The following is a 23,014-nucleotide window of genomic DNA, read 5'->3' as shown; positions in this document are numbered from 1 at the left end:
GGGTTACAAAACATAGAATTTGGGGAAGCATATAGGTGATAAAAGGTGATAAACATTATTTTTCCCCTTAAAAATAAAACAAAAATTTAAAACATCACCTCATATTCATGATCATTATCATCAATATCCATAATTGCTAAATTCAGCAAGTACAGCCAGGAGACAAAAGAAGTACTAGGTTAGAGTTTCCCAGCCCCCTTTTCTCCAAGGGTATGTGTGGAAGGCAAAAAGGTAGAGTGAGAAGTTAATTATGTAGATTGGGTTTCTGACAGCAGTCTGGGCCTCTTCCATCCTCTCCAACCTCATAATTAAACATTCTATTTAAATGGAAGGTTATCATTTTGGGAGAATTGCCACATTTAGTGCCCAAACTGCCTGTCTTAAGTATGTGCTCCACTGGGAGCTGTCTCAGTTGTCCAATTATCTTTTCAGTTTCTCCATCTTTCCATTTTCCATCTTTAAATGGCACTTGCTGCCTGCATTTGATACAGGGCATAAAAGGTCCAGTGAATATCCCATGTAGCTGCCTGTTGCAGCATATTTTTTTGTTATAAGGTGGCACTATTGTCTGATTGGATATGTTCAGGGAATCCAAGTGGATAACAATGTAACACATCTATGGCTTAGATGACCATACTATTCCATCTAAGAGTCTTTGAAAAGTATGGCCCCCATCTGCTGTGTGGACAGGATGGCAGTGCTATACACTGAAAGGGTGTTTATTGCAGTCAATTCCCACCAGTACCTTTGGGTGGAACAGAGAGAGCCTATATGGTCTATTTTCCAGGACTGGCCAGGTCTGGTACCCCTGGCTATGTATCCAAGAGTTCTCTTTGCTACTCAACTGCATAGCTGACAGCCTAGGCATATTTGCTGGGCTTTCCTGACCTCTTGTGTTGGAATCACTATGTCTCATTTTGGGGCTCAGTCCTGAATTATAGATGGATCATCTATACACGCGTGATTGTGAATCCAGGTGGCCATGGCCCTTACCTGGGTCCTTATCTGATGATCTCATAGATTCCATTCCAATAAATTTCTGTTGTTTTAATCCACCTAGTTTGTGGCACTTTGTTGTAGTAGCCCTAGGAAACTAATATACTGGTTGACAGTGTCAGGAATGTGCTGTGTCCAAAACCCAAGGGGATGTCATTGCCTAGTGGATTTTTTGCCATAGGCTCCAGTCTGCATATTGTCAGTTGCTGACACTTGGTCCTCCTAAAACCCTTTTCCATGGGCATCCACATGGTTACAACCAAGGGATGTGGGTCTTGTGCAATCTCTTGCCATAATGCTTCATCCTCACAGAGGCTGAAACTTAATTATCCAGTTGTCCCACCGCCAGGTACAACACCACATCGCCAGTGCACTGGCTCCTGCCCATGAGTCAGTGAAAATGTAACAAGGTACATTTTGAGGGATATTTTCCAGGGGAAGCATCGCAGCCTGCAGTTCCTCCCATTAAGCAGAGTTCTCTTTTCCATGCACAACTTTAAGCATTTTTCTTTGAGGCTGCACAGCAGCAGTGGTCTAGTACATCCCACCTGTTTTTAACTTAGCTGATATGTCCGTGAACCAGGCCCAGGAATACTCAGGAATCTTACTGTATTGAAGCTCCCTAGAAGCTCAAGGTGCTGGAACAGACACTGCATCTGACATAACTGCATCTGGAGAATGACTAGTCACTTATTCATGTAGATGTGAGATGCCACGAATGACCAGTTTGCTTCTTTTCTGGATATTCCACTTCCACTTAAAAATGAATGCTGTTATGCAATATTCACTTTGTTGGTATTCACATTTCTAACCCAGGATAGGGATGTTTGTGTAACACAACCTGCTATTGGTTTGTTAGTCTTCAGTATCCAGTGACTAATAATGAGCCAGTAATTGTCTCTGAAACGGGGTATTTTTTTGTACTGGCTTGAATAGTGTCCCCTACAAATTCATGGCTACCTGGAACCCATAAATGTGACTTACTTATTTGGGAATACAGTCTTTGCAGATATAATCAAGTTAAGATGAGGTTACACTGGATTAGGGTGGGCCCTAAATGCAATATGACTGTTGTCCTTATTTTTTAAAAAGGCAAATTTGGACACAGTGACATGGCCATACGAAGAGAACGCCATGTGATAACAGAGCCAGAGATTGGAGTGATGTGTCTACAGGCTAAGGAATGCCAAGAATTGCCAGAAACCACCAGAAATAAGGAAAAAACAAGGAAAGATTCTCCCCTAGAGCCTTCAGAGAGAGACCAACACCTTGATTTCGGACTTCTGGCCTTGAACTGTGAGACAATAAATTTCTGCTGTTTTAAACCACCTAGTTTGTGGTACGTTGTTGTGGCAGTCCTAGGAAACTAATAATACTCGTTGACGGTGTCAGACACGTGCATGTCCAAAACCCAAGGGAATGCCATTGCCTAGTGACCACATCTTTTTGCTACAGGCTCCAGTCTGCATAAATGTCAGTTGCTGACACTTGCGGCTCAAAAGGCTTGTTAGGGCTGACTGGCCAGAATGGAAGGGCAGCCTGTACAGCTTGTTGGATAGTTTCTAAGGCCTGTTATTGGACAGTGCCCCTTTTGAGTGATCTTATATAGTGAGTTAGGAGGATCCTCATGTGAGGTATGAAGTGCCTCCAACACCCAAACGTGCCTATATCACATGTTGTGCCTCATTTTGTTTGCTGGAGCTTTTAAGGCCAACAATTTTTCTTTAAAAAGTTCAGGGCTTTTTCTCTGAGCAGCCCACATGGTTCCCAAGAATCTTCCTTCAGTGTTTAGCCCCTGTATCTTATTGGGATCTTAATCTTCCAGCCCTGGTTCAGATAATTGACTCATCTTATGAAAGGCAGTCTATATGCTGTGCTTAGCCCTTCCAATCGGAATAATGCCATCAATGTAATGGTATCAGGACATCTCTGGTAATATTTCAGCCTTTTTAGATCCCGGCCTATTCACTAACGATGAATTGTGAAGAGTTTAGGTAGCCTATGACAACATGATAAAATAAAGGTAATTAGAACCTTGGGAAGGCAAATTGGCACTGATTTGCAGAATGCAACGGGATGCTGAGAAGGTATTAGCAATGTCCACCAACCACTGCAAGACAGACTCCTTCAGTCTGCATCACAGACTCCGTGATTGTTAATACTGGAACTGCACGTGTGAGAGAGACTACTGCCACACTGAGCTTCTGGTAGTTCACAGTCCAGAGCCAGATAACATTGTCTTTTTCACTGGCCACTGAGGGCCATTATGTGACATAGTTTCTTTAAGCACCTCCTCTTCCACTAGCTCCTTGATCAGTATAGTGACCTCTGACCTCTTCTACTCCCTCTGTCCTCCTTCCCCAGTATCCTATACTGCTTCACAGTAACTGCATGACTATGCTGAAGAAGTCTAGTAAGCTCCAGGTTGGGTACTTGCATCACTACCACTGTTCTAATTGTGGCATTTCGCCATTGGGAACATCCCTAATGGTCAAGAGAATTATTACCTATAATTAATACATCTGTTACCACAACACATTCAGCAGTATCAGTTACAACCACTTGAGTGGGTATTGCTCCAAAAGAGTCCACCTATAAAGTTATACCAGTCTATTGATCAATCTGGAAATTACTTTCCAAATTATTTCTGGAAGTTATTATTAACCGCTTCAAGTAATTTTTTTGACCACACCCAAGGGTGCTTCCTAGCACCGCAGTAACTTATGTCCCAATGTCCAAAAGGGCTTAGAATGTTTGGCAACCTTGGTCACTGTCAAGTCCCCAACATACCTTGACCAGTGCAGGTGGCCTTGGGTCCCTCTTAGGGAAGGATGGACCTTTGCCTTTACTCCAGTCCTATTTGTTCTTAAAGGTGGTAAGGAAAGAGAGGCACTATTGAAGGCACTGGATCAACACAATCTAAACAGCACAGACCTCTACAAGAGGATCCAGATTCTCTTGGTCCTCTTCCTGTCTGCCCAAATTAATACTAAAGCTGGCAGTTATCGTCCCCTGTTACAGAAGATATACAAATGGACACATCAGGTAAATTCAAATGAAAACCACCATGCACCCACCAGAAAGGTTAAAAAGGAAACACATAAAGTGTGTGTTAGGATACAGAGCAACTGGAACTATAATACATAGCTGCAATCAGAAAACCACTTTGGAAAACCTTTTGGCAATGTATTACTAGAGTTAAACATATGCATAACCTATGACCCAGAAATTCCCCTCCAAGATGCACACATATACACAGCAAAATACACAAACGAGACTGTTCAAAAGCACTATTCCTAGTAGCCCCAAGCTAAAAACAAGCCAAATACCATCAACAATGAGAGTAAGTGAACTTTATCAATTAATCTCACAAACTGAATATTTGGCAAAAGAAGTCAGACCAAAGGGGTTAGAAAGTGTGCATACAATATGATTGCATTTATGTTAAGTTCAAAATCAGGCAAAACTAATCTGTATTGTTGTAAGTCATGTGATGGATATCTTTACAGGAGACCAGTAGGGGACTTCTGGGGTGCTAGTTATGAAACTGATCAGAACCCTGTGGGGGCCTCCTGGGCACAAAAACCTTTCTGTGTCCCCAGTTTCTTATTTGCAGGATAAAGGCTTCAGCCTCCTAGACCTTCCTGAATACCAAATAGCAGATTCAAACACTTACTAATCAAGGTAGTAAGGGAATGCAGAAACCAAGAATGACCAGTCAAGAAACTATAGTGTATGAGACTTCCCTGGCAGTCCAGTGGTTAAGGCTCCATGCTCCCAATGCAGGGGGCATGGGTTCATTCCCTAGTCCGGGAACTAAGATCCCACATGCTGAGTGGCGTGGCCAAAAAAAAGAAGAAACCATAATGCAACCATTAAAGCAGGATGCTGGTTCCTCCTCAAGGGATATACATAATCATATCTTTGCATTCTTCTGCAGGAACTAAGGCTCCCACCTAGGTGGAGGCTGGTAACTTCAGGCTGAGCACAAGAGTCCTGGAACACTGCCCTATTACCTCACCACCAATCAGAAGAAAGTCACACACCCTGCAGCCCTCACCCCAAATTTTGCCTGTTAAAACCAGCAGGGAGTTTGGGGTTTTTGAGCACAAGCCACCCGTTCTCCTTACTTGGCCCTGCAATAAACCTTTCTCTGCTCCAAACTCCAACACCTCAGTTTGGCCTCACTGTGCTTCAGGCACACGAACTTGTATTCAGTAACAGTTACTCTAAGTTCGAGCAATTTATGAAAATTCACCCATCTTTAACGATTTGGGCACTCTTTGGCATGTTACATTCATAAAGTGGACTTTAAACACTTAATTTTTTTTTTAATCATAAAAACTGTATCAGGAACAGCTGTACAACCACACCCCCAAGGTCACAAACTGAAGCAAATGCACTCACCAGCAGTAAAGGGTCACTCTCCTTACGTCCTCCTCCACAGGCCAGGCTGCGGTAACGGCCTGGAGATTCATCTCCTTTAGCCTCCTCGGAATCCGCTCTATTTTACCCTCCACCTGCCAGAGCCTTAGGACTCTGTGGCGGCACCCACCGCCAACCCGTGGTAATCTGAGGCTGAGAGAACAGGACGACCCCTTTTGGCCCTCTAGGGCTCTTAGTCCACACTACACGTCCCAAAAGTCCCCGCGGCCGGAAATAAGCTTCCCGCCAGAGCGCGACCGGAGATGCCAGAGCGCGACCGGAGGTGCCACATCACAGCTGGGACGGCAGACGCGCGGAGTGATTCGCGGAGTCGGCGGAGGACCCGCCGGTCGCGGATTGTACTCTTGGGAGGAGTACGTTCTGAGAGGGACTCGGAAGGGTTGGGTTGCTGGCTCTCTCGGATCTTTTGGGTACTGGACTACATTTTCCAGAAGCCTGCGGGTGTAACGTCACTTCCTACTAGGTTGCACGTCACTTCCTACTAGGGTGTCGGCGCTGTTAATGCTGGAACGACTTGAGCCGCGCAGCGGCTGAGGGAGCGCGGACTGTTGATCTGGACCCGGACCGCTGGGACCCGGCAGGACGCCGGAGAAGCAGAAGGTGAGGCGTTGTCTGAGCCCCGGGACAAAGGTCGGCCGTGTCTAGAGCCTCAGGCCTTAGCACTCCACTGTGTGTGTGTGTGTGTGTGTGTGTGTGTGTGTATGTGTGTGTGTGTGTGTGTGTGTAACGTGATGTGCCTGTGGGACTGCATGATTTTGTGTGTGACCACTTGAGAGAGTGGTAATTGTGTCTTCAGACGTGAGAGCGGTTGTGTTAAGCTGCGAGAATGACCAGATAAAGAAGCTTGTCTCCAAGTCACAGACCTGATCTCAGAATGAGAATTTTAGAGCCAGAAACAGCCTAAAGTTCGGGGGGCTGAGAAGAGAGGAGGCAAAAATCGAGGTAGTAAGATTCCAGTCTCCCCTCAGGAATCCACCTGGGGAGCCCTATGCGGATTCTCGACTTCCACTCTGGTTCCCAAAGAGGGAGGGCATCATTGCTCAGGTCACTCGCTGAGCTTCGGCTGAGTGTCTACTTTAACTCGTGGGGTGGGGGGCGTGGGGTGGGGCAGGGAAAGTAGAAGATGTTTGTTTCTAACAAATCAGTCTGGGTTCAAAGAAAGGCTTGGTGTCTCAAGATTAACTCTTACCAACTTCTCTGACACAGGTGACCAGAGAACAAAGGAAGAGTAGCTGTTGGACAACTAAGAGTTTTATCCAAGGTAAGTTGTTTTTCTCTTTTTTGTCTCTGAATTGCTTTCTGGATTTTCAGGATATATCTTTCTGCCTCTCGAAAATCTATAGCAAGGATCCTTTTAGTGATCTGGTTCTTGGGCGTTGCTATTCCAAAGAATAATGGGGATGGGGGGAGGTTAGAGGAATGGACCCAAAGAAGATGCTATACTCCATTTCTCTCCTTTTAACCTGAGGTACACATATTCATGTGCCAAATATTTTAATGCCGCCTGTATACTTAGTCCTTTGCTAAGATTTTTGAAGGAATAGAATAAATCCCACAGAGTGAAATTTGAAGCCTTTCTTTTAGTATTTTCTTCTCAATTTTATTGTTTAAGAGATGATATTGTAAGTATTTAAAAGGTTCAAAAGAGCATTCAGCGAATTCTCCTTCCCAGCTCTGCCCTTAGTCACATAGTTTTCCCACTTCAGAGGGCAACCAGTGTGACTAGTTTCTTGAGTACTTCCAGGGGGATTCTATGCATATATTAGTACATGACGGACTTATTCATTTTTTATAGCTGAACTATATTCCATACTTCCATGTTTAAAAACTGACCCTTACCAACTTTCAGATGACTGTCAGTCTTTTACTATTATAAACGGTGGTGGGATAAATATAGACGCTCATTTGATGAGTTTATTGGTAGGATGAATGCTACTTTCTGGGCCAACTTATGTGTGGACTTTAAATTTTAATTCTTTATATTTTCCCTCAGAGAGGCTGTATCATTACTTTACTAATCACTACTTTTTGGTTTTATGTTTTATTCAAGGTACTTTGCTAGTTGTTGGAAAGCTTAAGAAAATTATTAATATGCTATTGTAGAGTTTTTCAAACTATGGGGTTGTTACCTTATTTTTTGTGTGTGAGGTAAAATCAATTCACTGAGCCATGATCAGCATTTTTTTAAACTTTTTATTATGAAAAATTCAAACTGTACAAAAATAGACAAAATAGTAATGAACCTCTATGTACCATTCCTTATTCAGCTTCAATGATGACTGACTCATAGCTAGTCTTGTTTGATCTATACCTCTGCCCACCCCAGAATTATTTTGAAGCAAATGCCAGATGTTGTATTACTTCATCCATAAACATTTCAGTGTGTATGTGAATGATGGGTCTTTTAAAAAACTTAATCACAATACCATTATTTTCTCTCAAACAATATTTCTTAAATATTAGATATCCAGTTAGAGTTTAGACTTCCTCTCAGGGCATATCTTTTTTAGATTTTAAAATTTCTTTGAATCTGGGTCCAAATAAGACCTATGTGTTGCGATTGGTTTATAATGTATTTGTTGAAGAAACTGGGCGATTTGTTCTGTATAGTTTCCCACAGTCTGGTATCATTAACATGTTTTTCTGTATTTCCTATAGATTAAGAGGCTTAGCCTACATGCACCAATTTGAATTTCCTGGATGGGATCAGAAGGAGATCCCAGATTAATTTTCAACACCTTATAATCCAAATATTGGAGAAGGTTTCCTGGGTAGGGAAAGTTCAGGCTCAAATTGATCACATACCAGGTGGACAGTTGCTTCTCCCATGGGACAATATATGGTTAATGGGTCTGAGGAGAGTATGTGCCCTCGATCTGACCTACAGCCCTTATGAAATGGCAGCAGGATTGAAAATCCATAAAGATAGAGGGAGACATTATTATTAAAAGACCTCATATGTGATGAGTCTTCATGTGCATGGAGGGTGAGACATACTCCCTCTAAATATAGGAATAGTGATAAGGAGGTTTCCTAAAGTTTCTTTGAGATGTGAGTCAGACAAGGGGCCTTAAATTAAGAGAGATTAAGGCTTGAGGCAAGAGAGAGACACATGTAGGTGTCCTTTTGCCACTCTGCCATTTATTTATTTATTTTTCACATCTTTATTGGAGTATAAATGCTTTATAATGCTGTGTTAGTTTCTGCTGTACAACAAAGTGAATCAGCTATATGTATACATATATCCCCATACACACTGCCATTTAAAAGGGAGCTGTTTAAAGAGACCATTGTGTCTCTTAATGAAGCCAGCTGCCTGGGACCTATTGGGAGATGAAAGTTCCATTGAATGCCTTTCCCAAGAGCCCAGCATTGTGTGTTTTGAGAAGTGAAATGTATGCCTTGGTCACTACTAGTAATGTCTGGAACTCTGAAGGGAATAAGGATTGTCCTGGTGAGTCCTTGTGTATGTAGAGACGAGTGACTTTGATTTATATTTGAGTATCTGTAAGGCAAGAGATTCCCAGATTTCTTTACCCTTAAAGGAACAACTCTTAGGCAGTGGCCCAAGAGTTTGTAAAAATATGCAGATGGGACCATTTGTTTGTCAGGATATTTGTGCAAAGATGACTTCCTAAAGTCTGACCACTTGTTCTGATCCTTGGATCCTGTCCTTTATGGGGAACATCCTAGTTAAGGAATAGAAAGCAGCAACATTCCACTGAGCTCCATCACCTATGATGGTGGCAGTGCTATCCATAAAGTCTGTGAGCTCACATTGCTGTTTACTTAGTTAACCCCAGGGGGATTCCTAGTCAAGGGCTCTGAGGGAGGGGAGACCTCCTGTAGCACCATGGTATCTGGCAAGAGACTAAGGACAGGGAAGACCACTCCCTCCTGTAGATGGAACATTCCAGAGGGCTCAGGTTTGGCTGAGCCTATAGGATGTATCTGTGCTGAGTTTGTGGGGGTGCTGCCTCCATGATCCAAGGCATAGTAGGCATCTGGGTTCAGAGAGTCCCAGGCTTAGGGTCTTGGAAAGCCTTTATCCCCAAGAGATCTTAGTATATAGCCAGCCGTTGTCACTCTAATGGTGTATAGCATAGGACCAAAAGGGTCAGTTTCTTGCATCATAAGCCTTTAGGCACCTGGTGGCCGTCAGAGGGGGTCCAGAGGCATGAGAGGAGGTTGCTGCAGCCTCTGCAGAGAAGGAGTCTCTGAGGGCACTAACAGGAGTGACTGCTGATTTTAATTTGAACAGATTCTGGAGCCTTTTGTTGGAAGGGTTCCTTTCCAAGGTGGGATGACTTGTAAGTAACAGCTCAGTGAGATTAACTAAAATTTGTAAGTCAGGAATATGTTGCTTCCAGACCCAAATAAGACTGAAAGACATTATGGGTGCTGAGAGATTTTACTGTAGTTTCTTGACAGTGTCAGGCATAGAGTTGTCCTGTTTTTACCAATACTTTTCAGGAATTTAACCACGGTGTCAGGGCTTTGCATTATGTGTGAGGCAGTGGCCTATGCCTTTTTTTGTGAGCTCTTTTATGAGTATTTTTATGTTCTTAATGAGCATGTTAAATGAATCTCCTCAGAGGAGGATGTCGTCCATAGAATGTCATACCTGTGCTCCTGGAAAAAAGTGGATGCAGTTAAGATTGTGTACAATGGCAAGGCTACTGAGGTATCCGTGGGTAGCCTGGCAAAGGTCCATTGTGTTAGACCTTAGGGTGTGGGTTTAGCAAACTTCCTATGAAGAGGAATTGAGAGTTTTTAGCCATGACATCAACGTTGGGTCAAGACAGCACTTGTGAAATATTTTATCACGGGCTTGTACCTCATGCCACACACAAAAATTTACTCAAAATGCACCATCGACCTACATGTAAGAGTATAAGCAGCCAAAGGGGAAAAAATACATAAATTGGATTTCCTCAAAATAAAAACTTTCAAGTTTCAAGGGACACCACCAAGAAAGTGAAGATGCAGCCCACAAAGTGGGACCTGAAATTTGAAAATCACAAGTTCAGGAAGGGAATTGTATTTTGGAATATATAAGGAATTATTACAACTGAACAATGAAAAGACAAATAACCAAAATTTTTTTCTTTTTTCTTCCTTTTTTCTTTTGGCCACGCCATGAGGCATTCCCGACCATTGATCGAACCCGTGTCCCCTGCAGTGGAAGCACAGAGTCTGAGCCACTTGGACCTCCAGGGAAGTACCACCAAATTTTTTAAATGAGCAAAGAATTGGAATACACATTTCTCCAAAGAAAATATACAAATGACAAATAAGCACATAAAGATGTTCAACATCATTGGGGAAATGCAAATCAAAATCACGACATACCACTTCAAACCCACTAGAATGAATTTAATCCAAAAGATGGCGAAGATGTGGAAAAAATGGAACTTTGATATATTGGTGGAACTGTAAGATGATGCAGCTGCTTTGAAAAAGAGTTGGCAGTTCCTCAGAAAGGTAAGCATGGGCCTTCCCTGGTGGCACAGTGGCTGAGAGTCTGCCTGCCAATGCAGGGGACACGGGTTCGAGCCCTGGTCTGGGAAGATCCCACATGCCGCGGAGCAACTAGGCCCATGAGCCACAACTACTGAGCCTGCGCGTCTGGAGCCCGTGCTCCGCCACAAGAGAGGCCGCAATAGTGAGAGGCCCGCGCACCGCGATGAAGAGTGGCCCCCGCTCGCCGCAACTAGAGAAAGCCCTCGCACAGAAACGAAAACCCAACGCAGACATAAATAAATAAATAAAATTAAAAAAAAAAAAAGTAAACATGGAGTTACCATATGATCCAGCAATTCTGTTCTTAGGTGTATGTATCTAAGATAAATGAAACATATGTCCACACAAAAACATGTACGTGAATGTTCTTAGTAGCATTATTCTTTTTTTTTTTTTTTTTTAAATTTTGGTTTTTATTTATTTATTTATTTATTTATTTATATATTTGGCTGTGTTGGGTCTTCGTTTCTATGCGAGGGCTTTCTCCAGTTGCGGCAAGCGGGGGCCACTCTTCATCGCGGTGCGCGGGCCTCTCACTATCGCGGCCTCTCTTGTTGCGGAGCACAGGCTCCAGACGCGCAGGCTCAGTAATTGTGGCTCACGGGCCCAGTTGCTCCGCGGCATGTGGGATCTTCCCAGACCAGGGCTCGAACCCGTGTCCCCTGCATTGGCAGGCAGATTCTCAACCACTGCGCCACCAGGGAAGCCCAGTAGCATTATTCTTAGTAACAATAAATAAGTGAAAACAATGCAAATGTCCATCAACTGATGAATGGGGAAAATGTGGTGTATCCATACAATGGAACATTATTTAGCAATATGTATAAAGGCAAAAGTACTAATCTATGCTGCAACATATGCTAACCTTGAAACATTATGCTATGTGAGAGAAGCCCATCACAAAGACCACATATTGTATGATTCCATTTATATGAAATGACTAGAATAAGCATATGTGTAGATATAAAGACTGGATTAACAGTTGCCAGGGTCTGAGGGAACAAGAGTGGGAAGTGACTGCTAAGGGGCATGGGGTTTTGGATAATAAGAATATTCTAAAATTAGATGGTTGTGCATCTCTGTGAGTATACTAAAAACCGCTTAGTTGTATTTTTAAAAGGATGAATTTATGGAATGTGAGTTATATGTCAATGAAGCTGTTACGAAAAGAAACAAGTATAAGGAAGATTCTATAGCCAGTGGGGGCAGAGAGTGGTTAAATTCACAGACCTGTTTGCTGATCACGTAAGTGTTAATTGTATAAAGAATCTAGTTCCTAGTATGTGCTCTGTGGAAATTATTTGTTGTACAGCCACTTTCTCAAGTCATCCCCAGCCTTACATTTAGAGGCAGAATGATGTTCAGCAGGATAACAAGGGAGTGCTGCCTCCAGAATTCCTGAATTCAGCTGAGGCTATGATTGGATGCAACAGGCAGCCTTCTTCTTTTTTTGTTTTTAATTTTTTGGCAGCGCCACGTGGCATGCGGGATCTTAGTTCCCCAACCAGGGATTGAACCTGTGCCCCCTGCAGTGGAAGCGAGGAGTCTTAACCACTGGACCGCCAGGGAAGTCCCCAGGCAGTTTTCTGTTAAAGGATGCTTTGGGGAATTCCCTGGCGGTCCAGTGGTTAGGACTCCGTGCTTTCACTGCCGAGGGCCCAGGTTCGGTCCCTGGTTGGGGAACTAAGATACCACAAGCCATGCAGCCAAAAAATAAATTTATTAAATAAAGTTTAAAAAAATTAATTAAAAACAAAAAGAATGCTTTGGATTTGTTCCTTGGTTACTTGATGAGTCTAGTGTGACTTCACGTGGCCTGGATGAAGCCTACAATTTGAACTCAAAATGCTTCTTGCACCTTGGAATGTGAGAACGAGCCAGTGAGGCACCTGGAGCTATTTAGTGTGTTGGGCCTGGGGGAAAAAGGCAGATCTTAGTTGTGGGAAGTGTTTGTTCCAGGATTTGGCCTACATGGATACAGAGCACTTCTAGGCCTGAGGGCCCCATCATTGTCCTTGAAGCAAGTATGACTTGGATACATTTTGGATCAGAGGCCCCTAGTCTGAAAATGTTAACCACTCAGGACGGGTCAGAGAACCCTAAGAACATCCTAGGAATTGGGTACTGCTTTAGCATAAATTAATTCTTCATATCTATGTTTTTTGGGATTGGGGAAGGGATTTGATTGTTTATATTTCTGCAAATCTCAGTATATATATTGGGGCATGGAAGGGACCAGGTGCCATGAAAAGGGAAGGAAATATTTATCTTAACTTAGTCATTTAGAAGGAAGCCTATTCTCACGGTTTCCTTTTTCTTTCCTGACTCTGTATTCTCAGGACTCAGCACTTCTCCATGAGAAGAAGCCAGAGGAGGACTAATAATTTGCCCTTCTAAGCCATGCCCCATGTGAGTTGGTGTTTTTTCTTCCCCTCATCAAATAGTCATTGTTTTCTAAGATATGAATGCTCAATATTCTTATCTCCAGATTTTCTGCCTCACTAAGCCCCACCCCTCTCTTCTCTAGCCATATTTAGGGATCCATTCTGCAAATCAGGAAATGTATTAAGGAAAGAGTAGAACCTCTTGTGTCAGAATGTGGTTTGATGAGATGGGACTACACATGCAAAATTCAGTCTTTCTCATTGACCTCCATTTTCTGGTTGATTAGGATAGAAAATTGCTGTTTATCTCAGAATGTGGTGAAATCTTTGGTCTGTGAGGCTTTTAAGATTGGAAATGTGATCAAATGTAGGATTGAGAACAGAGAGGAGCATGTCATGTCAGTGAATACCTCAGAGGTGAATACCAGTGACAAGGTCCATTTCAAATTTGAATAGAATGTGTAAGTCAAGGGCCACATATGTGTGAGTTTAGCTCATCTTTCATTGGTTTTCCGTTGCTCAGAATAAGCAAAGTGTACAGTTAGCAATGATGAGTGGTAAAATGATCAGCCAGAGGGTTAGATATTTGCGAATTTTAGAAACAGAGCTGATGTTAGAGAAGGAAAACAAACTAAATACTGGAAAATAAGAAAATGATTACAGGGAATTCCCTGGCGGTCCAGTGGTTAGGACTCTGCGCTTTTTACTGCCGAGGGCCGGGGTTCAATCCCTGGTGGGGGCACTAAGATCCCACAAGCTGCACTGTGCAGCAAAAAGAAAATGATTATAATTATAATATGGAATATTATATACCTTATAAAAATGATGTCTATGAAAGGATTTGCTAGGACAAGGAAGAATATTATTGCTAAGTTATTCTGAGACTTGAGTTGGAAATAAATTCTTAAATTATATAGAAATCTTATTTTCTAAGATAAACATTTTAAAAGACATTTGGAATGGGCCCATCAGTTTTGTTTTTTTCTCTTTTTTCTCCCTCCCTTCCTCCTTCCATCCTCTCTTTCTTCCCTCCCTTCCTTCCTTCCTTTTTCTTATTTTCAATTCTTTAAAGGGAAGAGGGGAGGAAGGAATATGCAACTTATTTGAGAATTTGCATGTGTTATGTGCTTGCACACAGTATTTCATTTAATCAGAGAACTCCACTTACCTGGCTTTTGTTCATTCTTGTAATTGTTCACAAGAAGCTATGACAGAGTAATAGGAATGTTTAGAAACTATTTAGGTGCTCTGCATTTATCACACTCCCTTCCTTTCCATTATTTAGCCATATTGCAAGCTTCCAGCTTCAACGTATTTCTGTTTTGGCCACTGTATGTAATACTTTTCTTCTCCTCTCATTACTTCTAAAAAATATTTCTTTATTTTACCATTAACCCTGGGTTGTCATTTCAGAGGTTGGTGTTGTTCAAAGATGTGGCCATAGACTTCTCACAGGAAGAGTGGGAGTGCCTGGAATTGGAACAGAGGGATTTGTACAGAGACGTGATGTTGGAGAACTACAGCAACCTGGTCTCACTGGGTAATGTTGTCTGTTCCAAATAATTCAACTTCAGTCTTTGTGAAATTTAGAAAAGTTTCCAAGTGCCTAGCTGAATTTCAGACCCCTAGTCCCAAATAAATTTTTTGTGCCTTATAGACTTTGAAATGGACAGCTCCATTGGGCACTTTTATCTACTCTTTTCTTCAGATATCCTTTCTCTGAATCTTTCTGTAATTGACCTTCTTACTTGATGAACAGTGGACTCAATTTTAATTCTGGACAAGCAGAATGTAACCATATCCATTTCCATTCTTATAAGCAGGATTTTCCATTTCTAAGCCAGATGTGCTCTCCTTATTGGAGCAAGGGAAGGACCCTTGGAAGGTTGTACGGGATGTGACAAGAGGTCTGAGCCCAGGTGAGTAAGAGATGATCAGGCAAAGGGAGGCCGTTGTTAAATTCCTTAATAAGTTGGCCACACCTTTGAGTTATTAGCTCCAAAGCTCTCCTCACAGACCCAACCAAGGCCTTTTACTCCTAGGCCTGTGGAGTAAAATCCTGAGCCCTGGAGGACAAAAGTGTTTTAGCATCAGTTACCTAAGGAATCCCCTTCTTTGCTCCATTTACCACTTCCCTTGTTTTCTTTCATGTTCCCCTGTATTTTCAAGCAGGGAATAGCCCTCCTTTTTCAATGATAACCATTTTAACATTTTATATTTTTGATCCAGTGAAACCTGTATGAGTCTTTATCCAACAAATATTTTTAAATACCCTCTATATTCTAAGTATTGAGAATATAACAGTAAACAAGAAAAATTCCCTATCCCCATTGATCTTTCCTAGCAGAAGAAATAGTCAGTAACAAAAATATACAAAGAGTGATGAGTGTTAGGAAGCAAAACAAAAAGCATAGAGAATCACAAAGTAATGGGGGGAGGTGTTCTTATAGAAAGAGTGGTTAAGGATGGCTCTCTGAAGTGCTCGCATTTGAGAGGAGACATGAATAGAGTAAGCCATGCAAATTCTGGGAGAAGAGCAGGTTTTTGTTTTTTGGGGTTTTTTGTTTGTTTGTTTTTTGGCTGCCCCGCGTGGCTTGTGGGATCTTAATTCCCCAACCAGGGATCAAACCCAGGCCCTTGGCAGTGAAAGCTCAGAGTCCTAACTGCTGGACTGCCAAGGAATTCCCAAGAAGAGCAGTTTAAGGCAGAGAGACTAGCAGTTGCAGAGGAACTGAGGTAGCAGTGAGTTTGATCCTTTTGAGGATCAACAGATAAGTGTGGCTAGGGTGAGTCAGGGAGAACAGAAATAGAAGAAAGTAATGTATCAATATAGATTCATCAATTTTAACAAATATACTGCACCAATGCAAGATATTAAGTTATTACTGATAAGGGAACCTGGAGGGGAAGGAAAAGGGAGCATGTGGGAACTCTCTGGACTTAGTTCAGTTTTTCTGTAAACCTAAAACTACTCTAAGAAATAAAGTCTTAATTAAAAAACATGATAAACTATAGCTTGAGTTCATACCAATTCAATTCAGATTCTGAATTATAGGCTTTTTATTTAACCCTTTTTAAGATCTTACAGCTGCATCTATTTTCTCCCATGCCAGGAGTCCCAGTTATCAAGGACACTAAGAATGATGCAATTAGAATATCACATAATTACATATTTTATCCCACATTATACAAGAAGCCTCTAAAATAAGAAGATCAACACTACCACTAACTATATGATTACTCAAAACAGTTTGAGATAATTGTTTTGGCAGTTTTTTGTTCCCTTCATAGGGTATATCTCACAGTCAAATTACTATGTTTGAAAGTTATTTGAAGTAGTTTCCTTGTATGGTTATGCCACCAATTGTAAATACTGGTTCTTTTTTTTTTTTTTCAATTTTTAAGCTGTGCTTTCTTGTAATTTAATTTTGTTTTATAATTATTTAATATATTTATATACCTCCAAAGTCAAATCTACAAAACAAGTTATATTCAAAGAAATCTGACTTCTATTGCTGGCTCCTCCACCTGTTCCTTCCCTACCCTGTAACTATGGGGTTTATTCCTCCCCCTTTTGAAAATAAAAGCAAATGTGTATTATACGTTTATACTTCTTCCACCTCCTCTCCTTCCTAAGATAAAAAGAGCATAACTATACATACTTTTATTGACATTTCTTTTTTTTTTCTTAATTTATTTATTTTTGGCTGCATTGGATCTTCATTGCTGCGTGTGGGCTTTCTCTAGTTGCGGTGAGCGGGAGCTACTCTTCGTTGCGGTGCGTGGGCCTCTTATTGCGGTGGCCTCTCTTACTGCAGAGCATGGGCTTTAGGCGCACGGGCTTCAGTACTTGTGGCACCCGGCCTTAGTTGCTCCATGGCATGTGGGATCCTCCCAGACCAGGGCTTGAACCCATGTCCCCTGCATTGGCAGGCGGATTCTTAACCACTGCGCTGCCAGGGAAGCTCGACATTTCTTTTATAATTAAGTGTATTTCAATCAGCACTTCACATTAATATAAAGAGATATTCCTTTTTAACTGCTTCGTAGTACTCCATGATGTGGATATACCATGAATTATTTCAACCAGCCGCCTACTGATGGACAATTGGGTTATTGTTAATCTTTTTCTGTAACAAATTATGCTTCAGTGAAAACTTTCTGCATCAGAATTTTTGAAATTTGCTGGTGCAATTAAAAAAAAATATTTTTTTTGCTTTATTTTTTTGTTTGTTTTTTGGCTGTGCCATGCAGCATGTGGGATCTTGGTTCTCTGACCAGGGGTCGAACCTGTGCCCCCTGCAGTGGAAGCACGGAGTCTTAACCACTGGACCACCAGGAAAGTCCCGCTAGTGCAATTTTGAGATAGAGTTCACATAAGTATAGATACCTATACATATCTATTTTTTCCCAGCTTGTCCTTTTACTTTCCTTAATGTGTTTTTGACATGCTAACCTTTTCTTTTGTTTTTGTTTTCTACTGTAACATCATTTTTTTTATTTATTTATTTATTTATTTATCTTTGGCTGTGCTGGGTCTTTGGTTCGTGCGAGGGCTTTCTCCAGTTGTGGCAAGTGGGGGCCACTCTTCATCGCGGTGCGGGGACCGCTCTTCATCGCGGTGCGCGGGCCTTTAACTATCGCGGCCCCTCCCGTCGCGGGGCACAGGCTCCAGAAGCGCAGGCTCAGCAGCCGTGGCTCACGGGCCCAGCCGCTCCGCGGCATGTGGGATCCTCCCAGACCAGGGCTCGAACCCGTGTCCCCTGCATTAGCAGGCAGATTCTCAACCACTGCGCCACCAGGGAAGCCCCATCATTTTTTTTAATTTTACTTTTTCTACATAGATAATTAATCCAACATTATTTTTTTTTGGCCCCACCGCACGGCATGTGGGATCTTATTTCCCCAACCAGAGATTGAACCCATGCCCCCTGCAGTGGAAGCGTGGACGTGGGAAGTCCCAGTGTGGTCATTTTTATCAAGTTGTGATTTGGAAAAATTTCCCCATTGCTAAGTTATAGAAGAAGTCACCCAAGTTTTATTCTAGTTATTTCTGTGTTTTCATTTCTCTAAGTAAGGGTATCTGATCCATTTGGAATTTACCCTACTGTAAGGTCTAAGGTACTAATGCAATTTCATCTTTTTCCTGTATGTTTATCCTTATGTCGTATTGTTTTTTTGTTTTTGTTTTTTTAAGGGAGAAGGAAGGTTTCATTATTTGCAGCAAGTAAGGAGAGCACTGGGGATCTTTCCCAAAGCAGTGTCTCCTATGTTTATCCTTATGTTTATCACTTTCATTTATTAAAAAAGAGTTCATCTTTTCCCTAATGGTTTTAGCTGCTACCTTTATTCTATGCTAAATTTACACTTATAATTGTGTCTATTTATGGATTTTTCTTTTCTGTTCCATTGATTGCACTGACATCTTATGAGTATGATATTCAGTTTGAGTCCACCATTTCTACCTTAGAAGTTTCATTTTTCCAGGAATATGAAAATAGCATTTGTTTACTTGTTATCTTACAGACTGGGAATCCAGGTGTGAAAACAAGAAGCTATCATCAAAAAGAGAAATTTATGAACTAGAAGCATCTCAGTGGGAGACAACAGAACAACTTACAGGCCGTAAGTGTGAGTGCAAAAGTTTTCAAGATAAGGATTGCAGAGACCAGTTTGGAAGCCATTTAGGAAATAAAGAGGGACTTTTTAGGCAACTAGTAGTTTATGAAGAAATGCCTAATTTTAGTCAAACCACATCCGTTACGTTACAACAGAGAATTCATTCTACTGAGAAATTCTGTGAATGTAAAGCATGCAGAAAATATTTTATCCTTGGCTTTCAACAGACTGAACATCAGAAAAATTCTGATGAAAAATTCTATGAATGTAAAGAATGTGGAAAGGCCTTTATTCAGGACTCACAACTTACTTACCATCAGAGAGTTCATGTTGCTAAGAAACCCTATGAATGTAAGGAATGTAGAAAAGCTTTTATCTGTGCCTCGAAACTTATTTATCATCAAAGAATTCATACTGGAGAGAAACCTTATGAATGTAAAGAGTGTGGGAAGGCCTTTATTCGTAGCTCTCATCTTACTCAGCATCAAAGAATTCATACTGGTGAAAGACCCTATGAATGTAATGCATGTGGGAAGGCCTTTTTTCGTGGCTCACAACTTACTTACCATCAGAGAGTTCATACTGCAGAGAAACCCTATCAATGTAAGGAATGTGGAAAGGCCTTTATTCGTGGCTCTCAACTTACTGAACATCAGAGAATTCATACTGGTGAGAAACCCTATGAATGTAAGAAATGTGGGAAAGCCTTTAGTTATGGTTCACAGCTTACTCTACATTATAGACTCCATACTGGTGAAAAGCCTTATAAATGTAAAGATTGTGAGATGTCCTTTATTCGTGGCTCACAACTTACTGAACATCAGAGGATCCATACAGGTAAGAAACCACACGAATGTAAGCAGTGTGGAAAGGCCTTTAACTATGGCTCACAGCTTATTCGACATCAGAGAATTCATACTGGCGAGAAACCATATGAATGTCAAGAATGTGGGAAATCATTTATTCGTGGCTCACAACTTACTGAACATCAAAAAATTCACACTGGTGAAAAACCCTTTGAATGTAAGGAATGTGGGAAAGCCTTTATTCGTGGCTCACATCTTACTCAGCATCAGAGAATTCATACTGGTGAAAAACCCTATGAATGTAAAGAGTGTGGAAAGGCCTTTATTTATGGCTCTCAACTGTCTCAACATCAGAAAATTCATACAGGTGAGAATCCCTATGAATGTAAGCAGTGTGGGAAGATCTTCATTTGTGCTTCACAACTCAATCTACATCAGATTTTTCATACTGGTAGGAAACCATATGAATGTAAGGAATGTGGTAAGACTTTTATTCGTAGCTCACAGCTAACTTACCATCAGAGAGTTCATACTGGTGAGAAGCCCTATGAATGTAATGAATGTGGGAAGGCCTTTATTCGTGGTTCACATCTGACTCAGCATCAGAGAATTCATACTGGTGAGAAACCATACAAATGTAACGAATGTGGAAAGGCCTTTAATCGTGGATCACAACTTACTCAACATCAGAGAATTCATTCTGGCGAGAAGCCTTATAAATGTAATGCATGTGGTAAGAACTTTAGACGTCATTCACACCTTACTCAACATCAGAAACTTCATAATGGAGAAAAACTGTATGAAAAAATTAATTTAGTAAATCCTTTACCTGTTTGCCCATGACATTCAGCTTTGGGATATCAGAAAATTCAGATTATGAATGTGAGAATCCTTTTTTACTTAAACTCATACGTAACTCACCTTCAGAGAATTCACATTTAAGAAAGGCTAGATTAATATAAGTGCAGAATTACTTTCCATCATATTTCAATCCTAGTTAGACATTAGTGAATTCATATGAGAGCTCAACCCTAAAATGTAGGGTTCTCTTGTACAGTATCATCTGAGCTCCACCGTTTACTATGTGGGTGTTCCTTTGCAAAAGTTACTTAACCCGTTTGTTTTAGTTTCCATTAATATCATACGTTTCATCATAGTGTTCTGCAATTTAAAGAAGTAAATACATATACCGTAAAGCCTTAAAGCAATGTGTACTACATAGTTAATGCTTAATAAATATTAGCTATTATTGTAAACATTACTTTTATTTAGTGTTTTAATCATATACTATTACAGAATTCAAATGAGAAGGAAACTTTACAAATACAATACGTACAGTAAATCTTTCATCACTCTTACTAAGCATCAGGTAAATCCTTTTGGAACAAAACATTCTAATATTAATGTGAGGTTATACCTCGTTCTGAATCAAAATTCTTACTAAAACGAAACCCTAAGGGGAAAAAAATGTTTTGCCCTTACAAATAAAGCTGCTTGTGAACATTTTTGTATAAATTTTTATGTGAACATAAACTTCCATTTCTCTGGTCTAAATGTTTAAGAGAGTAGTTTCTGGGTTATATAGTGAATGAACATTTCTCTTATAAGAAATGGACAAATCATTTTCCAAAGTGGCTTTTCCATTTTACATTCATACCAGGAACATGAGTGACCCAGTTTCTCTGTATCTCTACCAGCATTTTGTTTTTTCACCACTTTTTATCTTAGCCATTCTGATAGGTGTGTAATGATATCTCTTTGTGGTTATAATTTCCATTTCCCTAGTGGCTAATGATGGTGTGCTTATTTGCCATCCCTGTATCCACTGTGGTGAAATGACTGTGTCTTTTACTCCTTAATTTTGAATTGTATCTTTTTTTTTAACTGTTGGATTGTGAGAGAGTGCTTTCTTTATTCTAGTCAGTACTAGTCCTTTGTTTGGTATGTAGTTTGCAAAAATTTTCCCCAGTGCGTAGCTTTTTATCCTTCTAGGCAGGGTCTTTTGAAAAGCAAAACTTTTTAATTTTGATAAGGTCTAGCTTATTACTTTTTCCTTTTATGGATCTAGTTTTTGGTGTCAAATCTAAGGACTCCTTTTCTAGCTCCAGATCCCAAAGATATTCTCCTACATTTTTGCCTGAAGTTTTCATGGTTTTATGTTTTGCATTTAAGTCTGTGATCCATTTTGAGTTAATATTTGCATACATTATAAACTTTAGCTTCATGTTGTTTCTTTGTTTGTGTTGCCTTATGGGTGTCCAGTTGTTCTAGTACCATTTGTTGAAAAGGCTACCTTCAATAAATTGATTTTGTGCCTTTATATTTGTGTATGTCTATTTCTGGATTTTCTGTTCTCTTCTGTTGATCTATGTGCCTATCCCTCTGCCAATACCACCCTGTCTTGGTTACTGTCCCTCTGTAGGATGTCTTAATATTGGGTAGAGTGATTCCTCCCACTTTACCTTTTTAAAATTGACTTAACTATTCTAGGTCTTCTGCCATTTCATATAAATTCTAGAATAAACTATCCTATATGTACAAAAAAAGAGTTTGCTGAGTTGTAATAGAATTTCAATTTGGGGATAATTGACATCTTTACTCTCTGAGTCTTCCAGTCCATGAACATGATATGTCTCTCCATTTTTAGGTCTTTATTGTGGGTTTAATTGTGTTCCCCAAAATATTCAAGTCCTAACTCTCAGTACCTGTGAATGTGATCTTATTTGGAAATAGAGGCTTCGCAGATGTAATCAAATTAAGGTGAGGTCATATTGGATTAGAGTAAGCACTACTCTAATGACTAGTATCCTTATAAGAAGAGGGAATTATGGACACAGACACATAGGGAAAGCCATGTGAAATCAGAGGCAAGGTTGGAATGATGCATCTACAAGCCAAGGAACACCAAGGCTTACTAATAACTACCAGAAACTGGAAAGGGCAAGAAAGAATCATCCCCTAGTGCCTTTAGAGAAAGCATGACCCTGCCAATACCTTGATTTTGGACTTCTAGCCCCCAGAACTGTGAGAAAATAAAGTTAAGTTGTTTTAAACTAAGTTTGTTGGTAATTTGTTATGGCAGCCCTAGAAAACTAATATAGTCTTTGATTTCTCTTATTAGGATTTGTAATTTTTGGCATACAGATCGCATACATGATTTATAAGTGTATATCTAAGTGTTTCATTTTCTTTGGAAAAGTTGTAAATGGTGTTGTGTTTTTTCTTTTACCTATTAATCAC

At 40.7% G+C, this 23,014-nt stretch overlaps 2 protein-coding genes across 4 annotated transcripts in view; one reads left to right on the top strand and one right to left on the bottom strand.

The window, feature by feature from the left end:
• The window catches only part of ZNF790 (zinc finger protein 790), a 94,466-nt gene extending 88,805 nt beyond the window's left edge, over positions 1-5,661 (bottom strand). For all 3 annotated transcript variants that reach the window (XM_057533304.1, XM_057533303.1, XM_057533307.1), the window contains exon 1: positions 5,404-5,661. The gene's annotated coding sequence lies outside the window, so the exon portion shown is untranslated. The remainder of the gene's footprint in view (positions 1-5,403) is intronic.
• Positions 5,662-5,685: 24 nt separating this feature from the next.
• On the top strand, positions 5,686-22,801 carry LOC114235415 (zinc finger protein 345-like). The gene is made up of 7 exons (XM_057533293.1): positions 5,686-6,042; positions 6,649-6,703; positions 10,587-10,926; positions 13,305-13,374; positions 14,763-14,889; positions 15,170-15,268; positions 18,876-22,801. Exons 4-7 carry the CDS (start codon positions 13,366-13,368, stop codon positions 20,615-20,617), a joined length of 1,977 nt encoding a protein of 658 aa, XP_057389276.1. The 5' UTR covers positions 5,686-6,042; positions 6,649-6,703; positions 10,587-10,926; positions 13,305-13,365; the 3' UTR covers positions 20,618-22,801.
• The last annotated feature ends 213 nt before the right edge of the window (positions 22,802-23,014 follow it).

Source organism: Balaenoptera acutorostrata, chromosome 19 (assembly GCF_949987535.1).
Source record: "Balaenoptera acutorostrata chromosome 19, mBalAcu1.1, whole genome shotgun sequence".
NCBI classification, from domain to species: domain Eukaryota; kingdom Metazoa; phylum Chordata; class Mammalia; order Artiodactyla; family Balaenopteridae; genus Balaenoptera; species Balaenoptera acutorostrata.
Note: the sequence above shows the minus strand (reverse complement) of the source record. Positions and strands in the feature narration are given on the sequence as shown.